This window comes from Amia ocellicauda, chromosome 16 (genome assembly GCF_036373705.1).
Source record: "Amia ocellicauda isolate fAmiCal2 chromosome 16, fAmiCal2.hap1, whole genome shotgun sequence".
NCBI lineage: Eukaryota > Metazoa > Chordata > Actinopteri > Amiiformes > Amiidae > Amia > Amia ocellicauda.
In genome coordinates, this window is record NC_089865.1 from 29,192,272 (window position 1) to 29,213,150 (window position 20,879).

Here is a 20,879-nt window from a genome sequence, read left to right on the forward strand (position 1 = left end):
TCAGAAATGGATCAGTTAACTTAAGAATTGACCTTTGTTGTGGTAGAGTAAATAGTTTGAATTTGGAGGCTTTCTGAACACACCCAAAAATATCAAATAAGCCGGTGTCAAATCAAGGCCTGGCCTGATCTGGGATTAAGACATCCAGTATGAGAAAGTATTGTCTTGGGTGAGAGGTCAGTTCACTCCAGTGAGGTCAAGCTGAGGCCATTTGATCACTGAGATTGACTTCACTGCGTCAGTGGCTGGTCAGTAAGATCTCCCGATAAGGTTCACTTGCCTTGAGAGAATCTAGCAATCCATCAATCCCTTCCCCAAGTATATGTGTTACAGCAGTGACTTTCCAATCTGGTGAGATGAAATACCATCTATATGAGACTCAGAAGCAGTCGCTGTATTGGGGCAGCATTGCACACAATACCCAGGTAATAGGTCCTTGCAGCTGTGATATATAGAAAGATTGACTTTGATTGTCAATCTGTTACTGTTTTTTTTCTTCTTCTTTTGTTTTATACAAAAGGGCCCATCATCTGGAAGTCCATTTCCCCGAGAGCAAACCGAAGGGGAAAACCAAACTGGACAGGGTCAATTACAGGGATTCAAGAGCACCAGCTGTTTGGTGTGTCTCAATCTCACAGACCAACCTGGTGAGGAGGATAGAACTGTGGTTCCCAAAGTGGAAGTACAGAGTCCACAGGCAAACAAGGAAAAAGTGGAAATGGTTTTATCCCCATATCAGTGCTAATCAGTTCTGCTTCCATTAAAGGGAACTACTTAGATCAAAGCTATTGTGGATCTGTTCACCTGTGCATCTTGTTTGATTTTTAAAGCAATCGTCCATTAGGACCTTGTTACATTGAGTTGAGTTTCACAGAGACCATGTGATTTGTGAGAGTTATGTTCATCACTCCTGGGCTAGTCAGGGACTTGTAGTTGAGTCATTTTGCATTCAGATCTACTAGAATTGTGGGTATTTTTAGTGGGACACGTATGTTCTGATTGTAAAGGTCTTTCTATAGATATCACCGCACTGTAAACGGGGAACAATACCTGTTTCAGGGGGACCCCCACTGCAAATCCAACTCTTCTCACCCTCAGGAATAGCTGGTAGGACACCGAGGGGAACTTTATAAGGCCTGGGTGGTGTGGACAGGTCCAGTTGGTTTTCATGGTACAGGGATGGAGTCTGTGGGTCATCATGTGGCACTGAGGGATCACCAGGAACACCTGTATGCAAAAAAGGAGACTAAATTGAAACAGGCATCAGGGAGCAATGGTGTCAGGTAGCTTTGGTTCCCTGTACATTTACAAATTCTTAAAACATTACACTTTGCATATATATTTTCACGTTTATCTTTATTTGTTTAGTTTTTTTAGCATTGGGATTTTAAAGGGAATGGTTAACAAACTGAAGAGGTCCACCTCAAGGGCCCCTGTTTTAGGGCGTGTTCCTAGTGATATCATATCCAGCAGACATACATCACAGAATACCGGTTTTGAAAGCCAAAAATATGTACAGACTGGGGGATTAGGAGAAAATGATAGATTCTCCTCCTCAATACTTCATAGATTTCAAATATATTTTGGTGCCCAGACAGATAATTGCCTCCTCTTTAAAAATAGACAGCAACTGCACATCTGGAAACAGCTCAGTTCTGTATGTCTGAAGGGGAGGCAGCTAGCAGTCGTACAGGGATAACAGCAAAGATGAAGCGACCATAGTGTTCTCTCTCTGTACATCCTTTTCGGTCTCTGTTTTTGGCCTGTAACTAGAGGCACTAATCAAGCGCTGACATTTTGGTTCACAATAAGTCCCTTCCTTGACAGATGTGGGTGGCCTATGATAAGAGGCATTCTTTGCTATAGAAAACCGCAGGAAAAGGGGTCATGACCGTATATAGTGCATGACCTTTAGAGTCAACAGGTCAGCCACCTGTTCCCAAGGTAGGACTTCCTTTTTGTTAAAGGTCATGAAAGGATTGAAAGATAAGACAGTCCTTGGGACCCTTACATTCCTTGGTCAATTTAATCTATTCAGAGCTTATTAGACATTGAATCCACTTAGGCAACAATGTATAGATTCCACAGAAGTGAATGGAGTGGCAATACAAAGTTTACCCCCTCCACTGGTGGCAGCAGTGCCCCGTACCTGACAGCAGATCTGTGCTGGAGAGAGGTTGGCCGTGGGGATGCCAGGTGTGGGAGAGATGTGCCAGGTAGCGCTTGGCGGAGTAGCCCGGGCGGACCTGTCTCTCGGCCTGCTCTTCCTGGGGGTCGGTGAGGAAGCGCAAGAAGGGCTGCCCTTTGCCTGGACCTTCCTGTGGGGAGAAAGGGGAAATACACCCAGATGTACAGGTCAACTTTCACAAAGAGTTCAGTGTTTTGTGGGGGAAGCTGGATGACAGCACAATTGTTAATTTCTTTTAAGCAGTCATTACGGTACTACTCTATATCAGGGCTCAGAGGAAGTGCGTGAGATACGCAGGTGTTACTCCTGTGCTAGTCATGCATTCATTCATTACGAATTTGTGTGACCGGTCAGCCTAGGAGAGACAAAGCAAAGACAGGGATCAAAGCAATGCAAAATATTTTCCCCGCGTGGACTATAAACAGTTAAACAGCAATTGTTTGAGTGCTTTTGTGTAAGGCTCCACACTTCATGAAGAACCAAGACATTCAACACCCATTACTTACAACTTGGCTCCTTGTTTAGTTTCATATCTCAGAATATCCCACCAGGCACTTTAAAACAGACACTCCTGTAGCTCTTAAGTATCTACACAACTGTTACATCTTTCTTCCCATTACAAGTGTCTCCTGTCACAGCTGATACTGATGCTGATATTGACATTATTTGTTTATTTGGGTGATAACAAGTTTCTACATTACAAATTAAGGAAAACATGGGAGGAAAGAAAGAGAAGATTAGTTTTTGCGTGTTAATACAGCTGATCCACAAAGATATGTTTTGAGTGATTTAAAAAGTTGACAAAATATAATATTATGGCTGAATAATGTTTTTTTGTTTTTTAAAGGCATTCACCCTGTCTGTGTGCCACCATGTTTTCAGAAAGGCCTGAAATAACACTTCAGGCAGCTTAGTGAAACACACACTTTGGGAAACAACAGCTGCTCCTCGGTGAAGGACAGCCGTAATTATGATATTGACTTTAAGAACCTCTCAACTTCCTCTCCTGATATTGCTTTCCTATGTACTTCCACAGGTACACCTCAAGGCTAATTCAGCATAAGTCAATCAATTTCAGTATCCAGCATTCATTCCCTGCTGAAGTACTCCTTAAGAATTGTATTGTAAGGAGGGTAACAGTGTCTATTGTACATTGTTTTGTAAAGATAGCAGGGAAGATTGTGGAGAAGGTCGCCCAAACGACAACAACAGGCCTCTCCAAGTTATCTTGGGTCAACAGAAGAGTGGAGCCCAAGGCCCAGAGGTCAGTGAAAGGTCAGGTAAGCATGCTTGGGCTAGCTGTGGAGCTCAGGGAGGAATCCATGAGATGACTCGAAGCGTAGGGTGAAAACAGAGAGGGCTGCACAGCTGGGGCAGCCGCTGAAAGACTGACAACGCAAACTGCAGGAAGTCTGAGGTCCTGCACATGTACAGGAGGTGAACACAGTTAGCTGGGGGGAAAGGAAATCCCCCGTGCAGATTTAAGGTCGATAAACATAAAAAAAGACAATCACAGACAATCTGAACAATACCAATGTCATTTTTGGAAAACCTACAATATCCTTTTTACTTTGAGTGTCTCCAAAACTTCCCAAATTAATACTTCTTGATTCTGATATCAAAATGCATTGAAAAGGCTCCCAGTGGGGTCACAGTCAATAATTAAGCTTTTTTTGAAGCAGAGGATGGTAATATTAGTCTATACATGATTTAAAGATGTAGAAATGTTTAAAAGCTGTCAATCTGAAATTATTAGGGGATACATTTAAGTTACATGTTTAAAGTGAAAGACAAAAAAAATATGTGTGTTTGAGAAGTCAAGCACAACAGACAGTGAACCCCTTAAGGCACTACACCCATGTTGAAAATGACTATTCAATACAAAAGAACTGCATCTCTTTTTTTTGTCAGTTAGTTCATTTTTCAATTTTTCTGCTCCTCTTAACCTGTAACAAGCTAGCCTTCAGCTTTCCTCTGTTTCCGTGGGACGGAGTACAAAGCTCTGCTTGAGACTTCAGGCGCTGCTTTCTGAAAGTTTGCATACTTCTTTCAAAAGTCTATTGGACGTGTGCAGTGGAAACCAGGTTTATGCAAAATTGCTTTCTCTACAACAAAAGCATACCAGCTGTGCCCCGCGGGGGTCAATCGCAGTTCCTGGAGAGTCACAGAGCCGTCTGACTTACACTCAAAGAGCTCTCACTTTCTTCACTTGGTCTAATTACTGGATTCTCAGGAACGCATGTAGAATTATTCTCTCCAGGGCCTCAGAGTATCTTATATGTAGCTCTACCTTAATTAAGTAAGGACCCTGTGCTGTATAGGTATTGTGGTACAGCTTTACGATAATGCTGCAAATTTCTAATTAATTGATGTATGAATAACATCACATATATTAGCAACACCTCATTTAAAGCCTGGCAATTTTCTTCTCTTACCCCACAATAATTCACAGACAAGAACAACATGTTTATCATAATATAAATTGTATTGTTAGTGCACATTAACAGTGATTATACTTTTAATTTAAAGCGTTACAAAAATCCTCCAATCCTTTTTCAAGGCTTTTTAAATTGATCTATTTTAATGTGTTTAGGACTTTAGAAAAGGATGGGTTTAAAATCATGCCAGGGTTACAAAAGTTCACTTTAGAGATTGAACGAGACACTATTGCCTGCAGTTTGCATCTGAGAAGAACCAAGCCAGAGAAATGTGCCAAAAATGTGCCACTGCGCTGGACTTCAAGAGAGAAATGATCTTGTCTATGAAATACTAGCTTTAGATCGGAGCAGCTGAAGAATATCCCTAATCAGTCCAACCATACACTTCAGGGAAAGAGAGCAACAAAACAATCCATGAAATGTCTTAATTTATTTGTTTTGCTTAAAAAGACCAATAAACAAATAAACAAGCATTCATCTGCCAGGATAATTTTAATTGCCTAATGTATTTTTATCCCCGGTATCCTTGGAGATGAGGCCTGAAGTGAATTTGTAGCACTACGAGAGAACATCGCCTTTTGCCATCCTGCACTTCCAGGAGCCGCAGTGTCTCATTTCCATGGAAACTATTCTGGAGGTTTTTAAGAAGCGTGCACACTTTCATGATATGCAAATATGACTTAAAGTTGTTAAATCGTCTTTTTTAAGGTAAATTATAGCAGCACTGTCTTGTACATGTTCTGAATCGATGTAGTACCTTGTTTCAAATTGAAAAAGTAAGCATCCCACGCGTACACACCTGTATACGTTAGTGCTGTCAGTATTTTAAGAGAAGGCAACAAGACACTGAACAATTATTATATACACCGATCAGCCATAACATTATGACCACCTGCCTAATATTGTGTAGGTCCCCCTTTTGCTGCCAAAACAGCCCTGACCCGTGGAGGCATGGACTCCACTAGACCTCTGAAGCTGTGCTGTGGGATTTGGCACCAAGACGTTAGCAGCAGATCCTTTAAGTCCTGTAAGTTGCGAGGTGGGGCCTCCATGGATCATACTTGTTTGTCCAGCACATCCCACAGATGCTCGACTGGATTGAGATCTGGGGAATTTGGAGGCCAAGTCAACACCTTGAACTCATGATTCATCAGACCAGGCCACCTTCTTCCATTGCTCCGTGGTCCGTAGACGCTTTCGGCAGTGGACAGGGGTCAGCATGGGCACCCTGACTGGTCTGCGGCTACGCAGCCCCATATGCAACAAACTGCGATGCGCTTTGTGTTCTGACACCTTTCTATCAGAACCAGCATTAACTTTTTCGGCAATTTGAGCTACAGTAGCTCATCTGTTGGATCAGACCACACGGGCCAGCCTTCGCTCCCCATGTGCATCAGTGAGCCTTGGCCGCCAATGACCCTGATGCCGGTTCACTGCTTTTCCTTCCTTGGACCACTTTTGATAGGTACTGACCACTGCAGACCGGGAACACCCCACAAGAGCTGCAGTTTTGGAGATGCTCTGACCCAGTCGTCTAGCCATCACAATTTGGCCCTTGTCAAAGTCGCTCAGATCCTTACGCTTGCCCATTGTTCCTGCTTCTAACACATCAACTTTGAGGCCAAAATGTTCACTTGCTGCCTAATATATCCCACCCACTGACAGGTGCCATGATAACGAGATTATCAGTGTTATTCACTTCACCTGTCAGTGCTCATAATGTTATGGCTGATCGGTGTAAGTCTGCACTGGTAGATCATGCCTGTCTTCCCCATTCCCTACCCTGCACGGCTGCTGAATTGCGTTTTGCTCATGGATGCTGTCAACATTTGCTCTTTTCTCCTTTACACTTCACTCACTGTAATCCAACACTACTCCTTGAATCCTTACAAATGCTCTTGAGTAATATAGTGCGATATGCTATAATAGAGATACGTCTCCATCTAGAGATGACTTAATTTAGTGAGTGGAACACTAGATACTTTGGCTTCAGATGTGCTTTGGATGAGAGACAACTTGGCCGTGGGGTTGTGGTTGGGAAAACCAGGGGGTATCTATAGGAACAGAGGAGCTCTGGACTGAAAGAAAGCTCTGTGTCAGCCCTGGTGGTGTGTTTTGTGCATTGTCACTTGGGTTATGTTGTATATATAAAGTATTGTGTTATGATTCTGATGAACCCTCTAAGAAAATTGTGTATTGGTGCTTTTGTTATCAATCAATCAATCAACAGCAGCTCTTTAATGTATAATTAATTCATTTATTATTTAGTTAAAAGGGATTAAATGTAAGATAGCCCAAGATTAGGGGAATTAAAGAATGTTACATTTACCTTAAATTTCACTTCAGCACCATGAACAGAATGTACTGATTTTAAATCAAATATTAATATTCATAAAATAGTTCCTGCCATGATCTCATCACTGCTGCAAAATATTTAAAACACCTAGTTTTAAGTTGAAGGGCTAATGTAACAATGTTGGACATTTTAATTTTAGTTTTTGCTGTTTTCATGAATAAAATAGGTGTAATACTGTTATTACTAGGTGCGGTTAAATGTTTTATGAAGATATGCCATACAACAACCAACAGGTCTCCATTAACTTAATATGAGCTTATTCTCTTGCTTGGTTTTGGCTTGTGTTCGTTCTAGTCATTTTAATTACTTCCACTTCATTATGGCTCAGAGCTTCATAAACAACTTTCTATGGTGCTATATATCTCAACACGTGGCAGTTCTGCTCATTTATTCAGCTCTCAGTTAGTTAATAGTTGAGTACCCTGTATAAGCTTTGATTGTAACAATGGAAGCATTTAGGTGCAAGTCATGACAATATTTCTCACGATTTTCCAATTTGGCTGGAAATGCATTGCTATGCAGTTTTGACTTAAGAGAACCTGTCCCTACTAATGCAAATTACTCTATTCAGAGTACTGTACAGGAGGGGATATTTAAATGTATGTCTTGAATCCTAATTTAAAAAGGAACACCTATATTCTGTAAATAGCTTCATGCACTGCTATCAAGATTTGAGCATTTGCTGCTATTTGTGAGTGTCTTTGTGTGTTTTGTTATGACTTTTGTGCCGGGGAGTAATGTGAGATTCAAGCACGCAACTGGAATCTTCCCTGCTGAAATCTCATGAGATGCAAGTGTGATTCCTGCCTACATGGTATTTGAAAGCTATTTCAGAACATGAGTCAGTGGCTGACCTTGCGCTTACAGACGTGGTCTTCAGGAATGTGACCTAGTTCACAAAGTCTTGACTGGGTAGGTGATTTTGAAGTCCATGTTAAGCCAACCAACAGTCCGCACAACAGTCCTCATATATAGGGAGGGCTGCATTTGTACTCTGATGAATGAGCTGAACTTGTACAAAGTAAGCAAAGTAAGCAGCACAGTTTCACAAGTTCAAGGCAGCAGCGTTCAGCGCACAGCGTGTTTTGAGTTCCCTGTTTGAAAACGGGATCTGATTGGAGCCTAACAAACCATGACGCTTCTAAATGGTTCGATTGTGTGGGGAGATGTAGATAAGCCACCAGCATGGGATAGTGCCCTGGAAAACATAGGAGAGAGAAATTACAAAAATTCTCATCCACGCCACTGGTTTTGCACAGCACAGCTTTTCACTATGGCTTGAAAACAATACACAAAGCGCTGTCTGTTTGACCTATATACCTTCCCCCCTTGACGAATTATCATTTTTCCCTCTCTCTTTCTGTTACCTCCACCCCCTCTTGTTCCCTCAAAATGTTGAGAGTTGATGTTGCTGTGCATTTTCTATTTGTTTTTGGAAATCTCCCCATCTCAAAGCAACGGTTGGTTTAACTGGCAAGCTACGGCAAGGGCAGGATTGTGATAAGAAACCCCTGGAGGTCTGCAGAGAATGTAACAATGCTTTGCTGTCGCGGGCCTTCGACACCTATGGGGCTTGATCATGTAGGACACATAGAACGAAGGCTCATTCATGGTGTGGCTGTTGGGGCCTGAGCTCTTATACCACACTGGTCAGCTGCCCTCACAGCCACACTGAAGCCACTGCATATTGTATCGCTGTTTCATTAGTGCCACCACATTGTGCCAGAGCTAAGCATCTCCCCCACTGTACAATCAGCTGGTTCATCTGTCAAAATAGCAAAATACCCACAATGTTCTATCTATGTAGTAGTTCAGTTATTTCCTCCCCCGGCCCAGCTCAGCCCAGGACAGCACTAGGTAAGTAGCAGTGCCGAAAAGTCACGGCCTGGTTCAGGGTCAGGGTCAAAATTGCCAGAAGGTAACGTGCCAATCTACCTAAATATGTCTGCTGTGGTTGTAGGAAGTAGGGAAACAACAGTAGTCTCTCATTTGAGCCGAGGTTCAAGTTCTACAAAATTGACCTATATTTCAGTCAACCCCCCCTCCAATGAACAAGCCACTGCTTTAAAGAATAAAAGCATTAATCCACACAATTTATATAGATTTATCCAAGATCAAGAACAGTATTTTAAAGACCGTCACAGGCCAGAGGGTTTGGGATTTGGGACACTTAACTAGTTTCCTTAATGTCTTACTCTCAGCTTCCCCTGCCATGGGTGTAGAAAGCTCAAAATAAGCAGAGCAGTCTGGAAGTGAGAGAACATGCAGCTGTTTAAGCTCAGTGAAGCTTGCACCCCGGGCACCTCTCTCCTTAGATTTCATTGTCGTTTGCATCGCTTGCGAGGCAGTGAAAATGAGACGCTACCCTTCGAGACCACTGTCCCATCTCTCCTAGGACTCCGCGTCTTGTTTGGAAAGATTATGCGAATAAATGCGAGTTGAACTCTTCCCCCATCCCCTCGCTTCCTCCCTTCCTCCTTCTCTCCCTCCACACCGGATCAGCTCTGTTCACTCTCCCCTCTCTAGACTTAATAACGATATCTTGTGTCTTGACCTGAACTCAACTCTGGGAGGCCGGGGCCAAGCAGAAGGATCAGTATTTTATAGAGGATCAGGCAGGGCACCCAGGGAGTCCCAGACCTGTTGAGCGATTTGTGGATAGAGCGATTCATCATGAAATACAGCACAGAGGCCGCACGGCCCCATCAGAGCGCAGTAGGAAGGGCTAATATGGGCTTGGGCTGGTATGTGTGATGAGAGAAAGCAAGAGAGAGAGAGAGAGAGATGGAGAGACTTATATTTGGACACACAGTTCTGGTCCTGCACAGCTTCAGCTTTTTTATTCCCTCTGAGGTTGTTAATAAGACTATCCAATGGCCTTATTAGCCCATTTTAACAACTCTGCCCCATTAGTAGTTGGTGTTTTTAATGAGACCTATAAAACTTGCTGGACTCCCACACCACCAGGACCAAGGAATGTGAATCCTCTTGTACTCATACACCTCCTGGACCAATGAGAAATGTTCAGTCATTGGTAGTTATCAGTTAATGCACCAGGGAAGTTAGAGGTAGAGTTCTCACTCTTACCACATGCCTACCAGGTGAGAATGAGATCAGGATTGGCACTTTTCTCGTTGGGTTCCTCAACAAAGTGTTATTGGAATATCCAGAGTTATTTCTTATGAAACAGATGAAAGTCCTTCAAAGCCCTCAGTGGCCTTTTGGGTTATAGTTTCTCCTGGTTCCTATGAGTTATTAGTAATGGCTCCCTGTCTGACATAAAAGCCAGGCTGTTTGCATTCTGGCCTCAGAATGTTAAAATAAATAGACAGCTAGTCAAAGAGCATTTTGGAGGAGCAGATCATGTGCTATTGGTCTCTGGTGAGGGGGCTGATGCGAGCAGAATGATAATTGGCAATTCCCCTGTACAGCAGTGGGTATGCAGAAGAAAAAGAAAGAAAGAGAAAAAGTGAGTCTAAATGTATACATAGGGGAAGGAATGTGTAGACGTCTTTGAAATTACTTCCAAACAAAAAAAAAAAAGTCAGAAAAGGCCAAAAATCATAAAGCATGCTGGTGCAGGCAGAGTGGTTTCAGGCCTTTGATTCTCTTATCTGGAAGGTGAAGTGGACTATTCCACTGTATCATAAAGTGAGGGCCTGGCTGTCTTTCCCCTAGTTTTATTGCCCCTGTCATTGACCTCCAGCAGCGAGCAGACCTCCCAGACACAGCACAGCAACCCCAGACTGTGTTCCAGCGAGACAGGGAGCCCTGCCCTGGCTACAGCGCTCGCTAGACGGAGGGGAGAGATCCTCTAAACCTGCACTATTCTGAGGTCTTTTAATGGAAAGATCTATGTACAGATCCCTTCCACATGTTGTCAGATGTTAGTTACTGACTTACACACCCCCCTCCATCAAAATAAAGGAATGGAAAAACAAGTACAGATGATTGTAGTGGAAAGCATTCATGCCATGTTCCTTTGAGGTTTCTTTCATTTCATACATGTTTGTTCATTTAAACTATAATTAAATATCTTTTCAGAGTTTGCTGCTCACTAGTTTGGTCTTGTGTAAAGACTCCAGTTGATTGAACAGCAGTTAAGTGTTCAGCAAACTGAAAAGATCAGCAGAAAAATTAAATTGATCAATATGTATAGTTTAATCAACAATATCTGGAAATTGGTAACTACAAATGTAAGGAGAATATTGTAGAAAAAATACACAAACCTTAACAATTTTTGAGAAGAAATGTGTTAATATTCATTAGGACTACACTACTGTATATTATGTTTTATGAATTGCTTATAGAATTGCATTTATTGCCCATTGACAAGTTGACATCTCATATTTCGCAAACATGTCTACCAGGGACTTCATCTGCATTAAACAAATTCAATAGCTGGAATAACATCTATAATAATACATATCCTGATGCTGGCAAGGTTACAGATCACATCAGAACACATTCCCACTGCCGTAACAGCACTTGTCAGTTTTCTAAAGGCATTAATCAAAATTCAGCATAGCTATGAGGGTTTATTGTAGTCATGTGAATGAAAATATATCAATAAGAATAAAAATAATGATGAAGATAGCAACAGCAGCTTTGGCTATGGAAAAAAAAACATCTGCCCTGGTAGTTTTGCACTGTATCAATCTCCAAAACATGCACCTCATAATTGCACTTGTAATGTGTAATGGGGACAGCATTATACAATCTTGACTGCTATAAGTGGCTTGTGGTCTGGGTTCAGAACCATCAAAGAAAAATAATTAATAATAAAAAGACTCGACTAAAATCTTGCCAGGTTACTTGATACTTTTAAGAACTATGTAATAAATAATAATCAGGTTTAAAATGTTACTTTTTTGATAATTAACCCACAATGTTTCACCATACAGGCAACTTTCTTCATGTTTAAGATCTACAGTTTATTTTTAATGGCCAGCTGTCTTGTCCATCCATTCATTCATTTATTCATTCCATTCCTCTTCTTTTTTAAGCAATCACATCTTGTGTGGCATATTTACCAGCCCCAGCATTTCAAATTAAGCCAGGTGTCTAGGTTAGTTAAGAAATGTCCAACCTGGACACAAGCTAGTGAGTGATTGGAGTTGCACTCTTGCAAAAACAAAGCTTTGTGGGACCCACAGGAGATTGGAGATGTGCATTGTAAAGGGGGAATGCTAACATTCAGGGGCTGTAGGATTTGCTTGTTTATTTAGCTGCTGCATAGATCTTTTGCAGTCTGGCAGGTGTGCATTTCACCTCCTCTGGTCTCCATCCTGGGCTTTGGGAATTTAGGGATATGGTGCATTCTTTCTCAAAACAATATGATAAAATGATAAAAATATGCAGTTAAATAGACTTTCAGTATACTTATGCATACTATACTCATAGTGCACTTAACTCTGCCTCTTTCACAAAAGGGAAACAACATTGATCATTGGGCTTTGGTTGACTGGTACCATTTGTATGTTTACAAGAGCAACTAATAGCAAGTACCATCGTAGCGTTATTTCACTTGCCATACCTGTTTATTCCCATAGGCCAAGATGGCTCCTGTTAAATCCCTGAGGGTACGAAGCTGTAGCTCCACTTCCTGTCTGTAGTGCCGGGTGGCTCTCCTCTTCCTGTCCAGCCCCCCAGAGTGCCATGAGGACAAAGCCAGGTCCTCTGAATACAAGATGAGAGGCCCTTTCCTGGTGCTGTATGTTTTGGGAGGCACTGGCTCAAGTCCTCGTCCTGCGCTAATGCGGGACAGGTGGAAAAACGCGTGGTGGGACCTCCAGTTAAAATAATCCTGTGATTAAGCAAAGTACAAACATGAGAACCAAAAGCAAATACACTTCCATAATTCAATAATTCCATAATTGGAATTTGGTTTCATTACTTGGGGTGTAGTTTTAGTATTCAGTGTCCTTCAATTCCAGTCTTTGAGAACCAGAGCATTTTCAATTTTCATTCCACTTGAGTTCTTGATAAGAGAACTGATCTAATTATGCGCTCCAACTGAACCAATTAAACCCCTTTCCAGGTCTATTGGAGGTGAAAATTTATAGAGGCCTACAGAACCTGTGGGATTGTGGCCCTCCAGGACTGGATTTGAAGTACCCTGGCCTATCCCTATCCCTACACAGTCTGAGTGATAAACCAGATTACGCAAGCGATGCATGGACAAACCATAAAGCCATCAGAAATGTATTACATGGCCGTGAGATGTCTGGGCAGATAGAAAAACAGGAGCCTCAGGGGTAAAACGTGAGACTTGGCAGGTATGCAACGGTGAAGGTGTCAATTTCCTAATTTTCCTTAACAATGTGCCTACCTTCTACAGACCATGACAGAACACTTCTGCAAAATCTGAGCTCCAGAATGTGGAAATAAATCACAACTAATTTGCAAACAAATGAGCACAAATGAAAATGCAAGAGAGGATACTTAATTGAATTGATGATATTTAGGAGGCTGATTTAGTTACTGCCATATAGCCTTTTATCCAGCAATCACACAAGTAACACAATGCAATGCCAACCCAACACGAACTTGTACTCTTGTGGGTAAAAATAACAGCTGGGCTCTGGAGGTTGACTCATCGCAGCGCATGCCACCTGTTGTGATAACATGCAGGATGACACCGCCTTCGGGTGTTTTGAGTTACGGTCCTGAATACAGAAGTTGGCAACCAGTGCTGCATTGGGGATGCCTCCTAGTTTTGTCATGCTTGTGTAAGATATCATGAGCCCTGGGGCACCGCACAGCTGCAGTGGTTTCTGAGTTACAAGCAGTCTGCTGCAAATGTGGAACAGTACAGTGTTGCCACCACTTGCATGCGCTCTAGAAGAGCCTTCCTGGTGCCACACAACGGCAAAGGCTGTTGGTAAAGCACTCAAGAGACACCGGCCAACAGGGAGCGCAAACTACTCGGAAAGTCTCATTTGTACTTTTTTTTTTTAGGTCTCTCTGTTTGTGCCAAGGTGATAATAAGAAGCAACCACAGCAAAGCGCCATGCTGATGTTGAGATCCTACCTAGGAAACCCATCTTGTGTGGTTAACCTCTCACCTCTGGTTCGAAGTAGACTTCCACCTTCCCCTCGTCACTGTCCATCTCCGTCTTCACCAACTGGCCACATCCCCGGCTCAGAAGAGATAGGCTGGGGTCTTTCATGGTGGCCGCCCAGACCTGGCCTTCAGAGCTCCTGGTTGTCCATATCCTCAAAGCTCTTCCCCCATGCTCTCTCTCTCTCTCTCTCTCTCTCTCTCTCTCTCTCTCTCTCTCTCCCTCTCTCTCTCTACTGGCTCCCCACTGTTGCTCTCTCTCTCTCTTTCTCTCTCTCTCTACTGGCTCCCCACTGTTGTTCTCTCTCTCTCTCTCTCTCTCTCTCTCTCTCTCTCTCTCTCTCTCTCTACTGGCTCCCCACTGTTGCTGCTGTCAGCTGCAGCTTTCAACTCCCCAGTCTGACTCCCGGTGCCACTGACCAGCTGAGAAGGCGACCTGTAATAGGCTCTGAACTCTGTCAAGAACGCCCGTCCTGCGCCGCTCTCAAATCTGCAATGATCAAAGTCGTTGGCCCAGGAGGTTTTGAAGGGAGGTGCTTTTTGATGTGATGTGTTCTATGAGTACTCGTGTCAGTCAAGCTGCCAAAGCATTGCTCTTTAAACTAAATGAAAAGGCCTAGGGCTAATGTCATCTTACAAGCCACATGTACATGTGTTAATCACCCTTTGAACACTAAAGGAGATGTCTTCCATAGTGTGTTTGCTAAGCATGTCACTCATCCCGGGAGTTGAAATGTTTTACTCGCTTGAAAAAAATAAATATATAAAACATAATAATTACATCCTTTACCTTGTTGTTCTTTACTTGTTGCAATGTAGAAAACAGTGCCAAATCATCATTATTAAATACAAAAACACTCTGATTGGAGTTTTTTTTTATCACTTGAGAAATTTGTCACTGGGGAGTAAATTAAGTAAATGAAGTTGAAATATTGTTCCTGCTGCTTTGCATCTCTGAGGAACAGAAAGCCAAAACAGAAGACACTATGCCTTGGAGCGCAACCGTGGCTCAGATATAACTCTATGTTATGTCAAAGTAATATGGCGGTTGAAGTCTAGGTGACAGATAAGACTAATGTAAATGTTACAATAAAATTACAAAGAGATTATAAAGGTGAAACTATTTACCGTTGCGCATTCCACTGGGAACTTCTACACAAATTGATAGCCTACTTACAATATTGCTCTGTGAATGATGGTTTAATACACAGAGAAGGCTCACTCACTTCTTCATGTTCCCTCAGATATTACTTAATAAGGAATTCTTACCAAGTCGCTGAAGCTTCCCTGTCCGTATCTCAAAGCCCTGGCACTGCTGGTCCTTTGAACAGTCTTGAGGTTACCTATAAGAAACACAAACAAGTCTTTTGTCTACTTTATCAGCTTCATGCATTAACCTCCTCTGTGCTTCTAGTATCTGGAATAATTCAGGCAGTGGGTTGAATCAATATATGGTATCTTGGTATAACTCGTTGGTAAACAAACTAAACCTAGAGGCTTTTTTTTATGGGTTAGGGGCGGACGGATGGACGTGCATAGCTTATTGTTATTTTATTTTGAATTAACTTCGCTTTTCCAGGAGTGGAAAAGGACAGTTATGAAAGTGTTCACGCCAGTGACTTTTTTTTTAGTACCTCAGTCCTATGGCACCAAGACAAGCCCAGACACAGTCCAATATTGATTCTAACCACAATATCTCGAGAGAATGCAATAACAAATTAGTCATCATATCTGAGTATCTGTTTATATTATATAAGCAAATTCAATTCTGTGTACTTCCTCATCTATGTCCCGCCTGTTTCCCTCACTTGCTGTCTATAGATTGAATGTGTGTGTGTGTGTGTGTGTGTTTATAAAGGGCCTCATGAAATTAATGTTATTGAACGAGCACAATTATTTATTGTTAAAACATTGCTGGGCAGTTAACACTATTTGTTGTATGGTATCTAAGAGTTCTTAATTCAGTGTATCCAGTATATGACAGCTGGAGGTTGGAGCAACAGTAAAACCATCGGAGAGAGCAGCAATTTTTGTGTGCAATTCAGGTTTTATAATCTATACATTTAAAAATAACCAAATGTATCTGTCCCTCTGAACAGAATATCCAGATTATGAACATTCTAGAAGAAGGGTGACATCATTTCTTCTCTGCTTTGAACTGAACATTTGACTGAAAAGTCATTTTAAAAAGAAAAGAGCAGTTCATCATGAAAAAGTTCCTTACAAAGCTGGGCAATACATGCTATTAAAAAATATGTGTATACTTATTCTTTGTAATGTACCAAAACATTGAATAGAAAATGTGGTTTAAACAATACGGCCTACAAACCCACAGAAACACAAACCAAATCTGACCAGACATAACTTTACAATGAACAAGGACACAAATATGAAAAAACACAAACCACTTCCTGCTCAAACACAGAACTTACGTAAAGTTAATTTGTCTTACCCGAGTTCTACATAATTCTCGGCTACGGCAGCGCTTCAGACGTCCCAATATAGAATAAAGAGTCCAAATAGAATTGCCACTGTGGGCAAGTTTCGGAAGGCGATGTTCTTTTCCTTACACGTCCAATAACACTTGCTCTTGCTGTTGCTAGGTCTCAGTGCATACAGGAACCTCTTCTTCTATTGTGCACAAAAGAATGTTTCTCTGTTGCCTTGGTAGCAACACAGAAATTGCACCCCCCCCCAAAATAAAGTAGCCACAAAACACATTTAGCAAAACAGCCAGAGCTCGTGTTTCACTCTCCATAACTTCTGGGAGTGGTCCCTGCTCGTCACAAAAGCTGTCACTCTGTTTGCTGACAAACCCTCAAGATCCTTAATTAGATTGTAATTGCACCCCTGTCCTTCACAATGCAGTTCCCATCTCACAACCATTCTCAGACACGCTTGTCACGAGTGCGCTCTGGAAACCGCCCTAACTGATAAGAGCAGAACTGACATTGGCACCGGGATTTACCAGCTGGCACAGAACTGGAAGTTACTGAAACTGGGCCAAGGAAGTACAAATGCACACAACCTCGAACACGGCAATTTGTCCGATCAAACCAGACCCTACAAGAGCCACATTTTCATATTCACAGACTGGGTGTGATTTAATACTGTATATCCTATCACAAGAGCATCTTTAAGTTTTCTGAACTGCTTAAGGCCAGAACAGGCACATATACCTAAACATTTCTGACTTCAAAAGAAAGAAAGAAAAGCATCAGCACAGAGTTCATATTGATGTAATTTTAGCTGGAGAAATCAGCAAGAAAAAGAGGCTTTGAAGAGAATACAACTTCCCCTGCCTCCCTAACAGAGCAAAAGAAAATATTTCAGTTAAATCGCTGCTCTTTTCAGAAAATGTGAAGGAAACTCAATTATTTCCATTCATCTTAACATAACACCTTAATAAAAGTGTATGTCAATACCTTCAAAACTGGAAGTGATTACACGTGTGTGCACTGTGTCTTTTACACACTTCTTTGCTTAACTGTGCTTTAATTGCTTTTACGGCATGATCTTTAATGTGATAAAACAAGCCTGCTGCAGAGGCGCGGGGGGCTGCATGTGGATGGAGTGTTTTGATTGGCACGGAGGGGATGTGAGGATTTCCAGGCCATAAATCTCAGCATCTGTAGAACCGATTTCGGGGGTGCTGGTGAGGACAGGGCGCTCATGTGCCCTGGCTGGCAGTGGAAGTCAGTTGAGAAACCTGCTCTCTCCTGGAAGGCATTTCAAGTAGCCCCCTGGAAAAACAGCCTGTGGAAATTCACCTGTCAATGACACCGTGCCCAGTGACAGTTACTGTTAATGACCCTCGTATCGCTATTAAATCTCTCAGCAGGAACATGTCAATTAAATGGGCTGCCAATTGCACATGAGAATGCAGAGTGGCGTATATGTCACCAACATTTAACAGGCTTGACCAAAATATATTAACCCAATATTGTATGTGACATATACAGTGGCTATAGGAAATATTCACACTCCTTGGACTTTTTCACATTGTTTTGTTACAACCTGAACTTTTGATGCTCAACACTTTGAAGAGACAAGAGCATTTTAATTGTGAAACGGCAGTTCATGAAAATAAAACTGTCTTGGGTAGAGAATTATTCACCCCTCTGACTCAACACCTGGTCTTTTGGGGGTAAGTCTCTACCAGAGACCAAATGTTCAAGCTCTGTCAAGTTGGTTGGGGATCGGTGGTGGACAGCAATCTTCAATTACAAATTCCTTCCACTTTTTAATGATCAACTTGACTGTTCTCCAAGTGATATGCAATGTCTTTGAAATATTTTATACCCCTCCTCTGATCTGTGCCTTTCCACAACTTTATCCTGGAATTCTGCAGGCAAATGGTTTCACCTGAGCTTATTTAGGAGTGTCGTGGTGTGACACTAGTGTGAATACTTCTCTAACGAAGACCTTTCACATTTTTATTTTTAAATGATTTGTGTTTTCACTACCCCATTGTTTCCCCACATTACAAGTGTGAACTAAGTTGTGTAAATCAACATGAAAAAAATCCCATTCAAATGCATCAAAACATCAGATTGTGAAAAAGTCCAAGGGGATTGAATATTTTATAGCCATTTTCACAGTCGTACTGTCACGATCCCATGCACCCTATTCTATACAACATAAAAGAGATGTAGACAGTTGCACCAAATTACCTCATTAAACATGAACTAGTCTGGGATAATTTCATTTTTTCCCTTCGTTTTATTATTCCATTTTCCTGTCTGTGATTTTCCATGGTCTACTGACTTTCTCCTCCCCTGCACTTCAGCTTGAAACAGAATCCAGATACATCAGCTTCATTATCAACTGTATACGAGCAGCCTATATGACTGCCCGAGCCCTTACACAGTTCATATACAGTTGATCATAATGGAGACTGAAATTTCACTGGCCTGAGACTTTGAAGGTGACACATTTGGGTGACAACAAAACCAAAAATAAAATAGAGATAAAAACAAACCGAGAGAAAGTAAAGGAGTCGTGCAAAAGTGCTTGTACTTTAAAGGACCTGCACTTTCAAACTCCTATATTATAAAACTCAAAATGAACGGGAACGAATGAGAATACGATCCAGGGGAGTACAGTACACTGCATTCTGAACAAAAGCTCATTTAAAGTGGGATAACCCCCCCGCTCTCCCTTGCCCCTTGAGAGGGGTAAAGATGTCCCCTTGGATTAACATTATACCACAAACTCAATGGGAAAATTTATTGCAAGTCAATATTTAACAGCGCCTGGCTCACAGTATGAAGTGAAAAGTTCAAGTATTTGTCTTCCTTTCATTACAACCCCCCCCACCCCACCCCCAACACTTATAAACTTTCTCATTGATCATCTGCAACTTGTGTCTAATGATGACATGTTTATTGCACCTTAGTTTCAGCTAGTTTTAATGCCATTATTTATTACTGATGTTCTTTCAAAAGGAGTTCACGGATTGGAGTAGTGCCAGCCATTGACAGCAGTTCACATTTTTTGTCCTTTTATAGCCATGGGAGATCAGGTTTGGAGCTCCCATACGTCTGTGCACGGAGCAGGGATTGCCAGGTAAGGTGAGAGTGATTAGTCGTCAACTGGATCCTGAAACCCAGAGAGAGCTTTCCTCTGATGCTAAAACGTAGATATTAAAAGTAATAAGTTTGAACTAACAATCACAAGCTTTGGCCAAGACTCAAATGTTTTACAGAAAGGAGGCTAGACTACATGAATTCCATAAAACACACAGAGGTTAAAGGAAATATGTGAGAAAACAAGAGGAGGCCGTTCGCCCCATCGTGCTCGTTTGGTGTCCAATAATAACTGAGTGATACAAGGATCCTATCCAGTCTGATTTTAAATGTTCCCAAAGTTTTCAGCTTCAACCACATCGCTGGGGAGTTTGTTCAGATTGTGACGACTCTGTGTGAAAAATTGCCTCGTACAAAAGCTGTTTCAAACAAAAATGTGACAGTGGGTATATCTCTCTCTCATTATGCCTTGGACACTCCCATGAAACAGTTCTCTATAATTCTGGGATGGTATGGTTAGTTAACAGGACTGTAAACAGGGAGAGTAAAATAATTATTGTGTATCCATGGTTACTGTTCACAAGGTAGGCTATTCTGACTTAATGGGGGACAGAAAAGCATTAACACATAAAGAAAAACGGGTAGCTGAGCAAATAAAAGTGGCCAAAGCCAAAAGGAGAACTGCTGACAGACCTTAAAGGCTGACTATTCCAACGTCCGAGGCCAAGTTGCAGCTCGGAAACCTTAATTGGGGTGAGGAAAATGTCACAAACACCTAGAATAGGAACTGAACCGCTTTGTGCAACAGCATCATGTTTGCATTTTTTCAGCTCTAATAGAGAGCAGTGTGTCTCGAGGATGCCAGGGCAGAGAGAAACAAATAAGACACACAGTGCCATGAGGGGTACTTGCTATGTTATGAGCCTAATATGGAAGGAAAGAACAGAAATGTTGCTGTTGCAGCTACACCTGCCCCATGGTGAGGGACTTCAACAGCCCATTCACAGCGGTTCTGGGCTCCTGATTTATGGCTGCTGTTTTAGAGGAAGACTAATAGATGCTAAAAACACCAAATCCAATGATAAATTGTGTGCGCAATCTGAAAAAGTTTGGGAACCTCTGTGCTAGAGGACACTAATTCAGTGCCCATCTTTTTATACTGACTTGAAACATCCACTATGGTTTACTGACAGGCAGAAACTGATATATAATTAAAGCTGGCTGCAATTTCAATGTCCTAGACGATTTTATATATAAAAAACAAAAACAAAAAAAGAAACACTTGTGAAATCCCGAGCCTAGTGTC

The 20,879-nt window shown here is 41.8% G+C and overlaps 1 protein-coding gene across 3 annotated transcripts in view; it reads right to left on the reverse strand.

Annotated features, from left to right (window-relative positions):
• kiaa2012 (KIAA2012 ortholog) overlaps positions 1–16,905 on the reverse strand; it is a 56,330-nt gene extending 39,425 nt beyond the window's left edge. Inside the window, exons 1-6 of one of the 3 annotated variants that reach the window (XM_066688165.1) lie at positions 16,498–16,905; positions 15,315–15,388; positions 14,050–14,535; positions 12,519–12,788; positions 2,150–2,318; positions 1,051–1,227 (exon numbers count right to left, since the gene is read on the reverse strand). In XM_066688165.1, coding sequence (XP_066544262.1) covers positions 1,051–1,227; positions 2,150–2,318; positions 12,519–12,788; positions 14,050–14,154 — 721 coding nt within the window. In that variant the 5' untranslated portion in view covers positions 14,155–14,535; positions 15,315–15,388; positions 16,498–16,905. Of the gene's footprint in view, positions 1–1,050; positions 1,228–2,149; positions 2,319–12,518; positions 12,789–14,049; positions 15,294–15,314; positions 15,389–16,497 lie in introns of those variants that run through there. The other 2 variants (XM_066688163.1, XM_066688164.1) reach the window with 2 other exon arrangements.
• Positions 16,906–20,879: the final 3,974 nt, after the last annotated feature.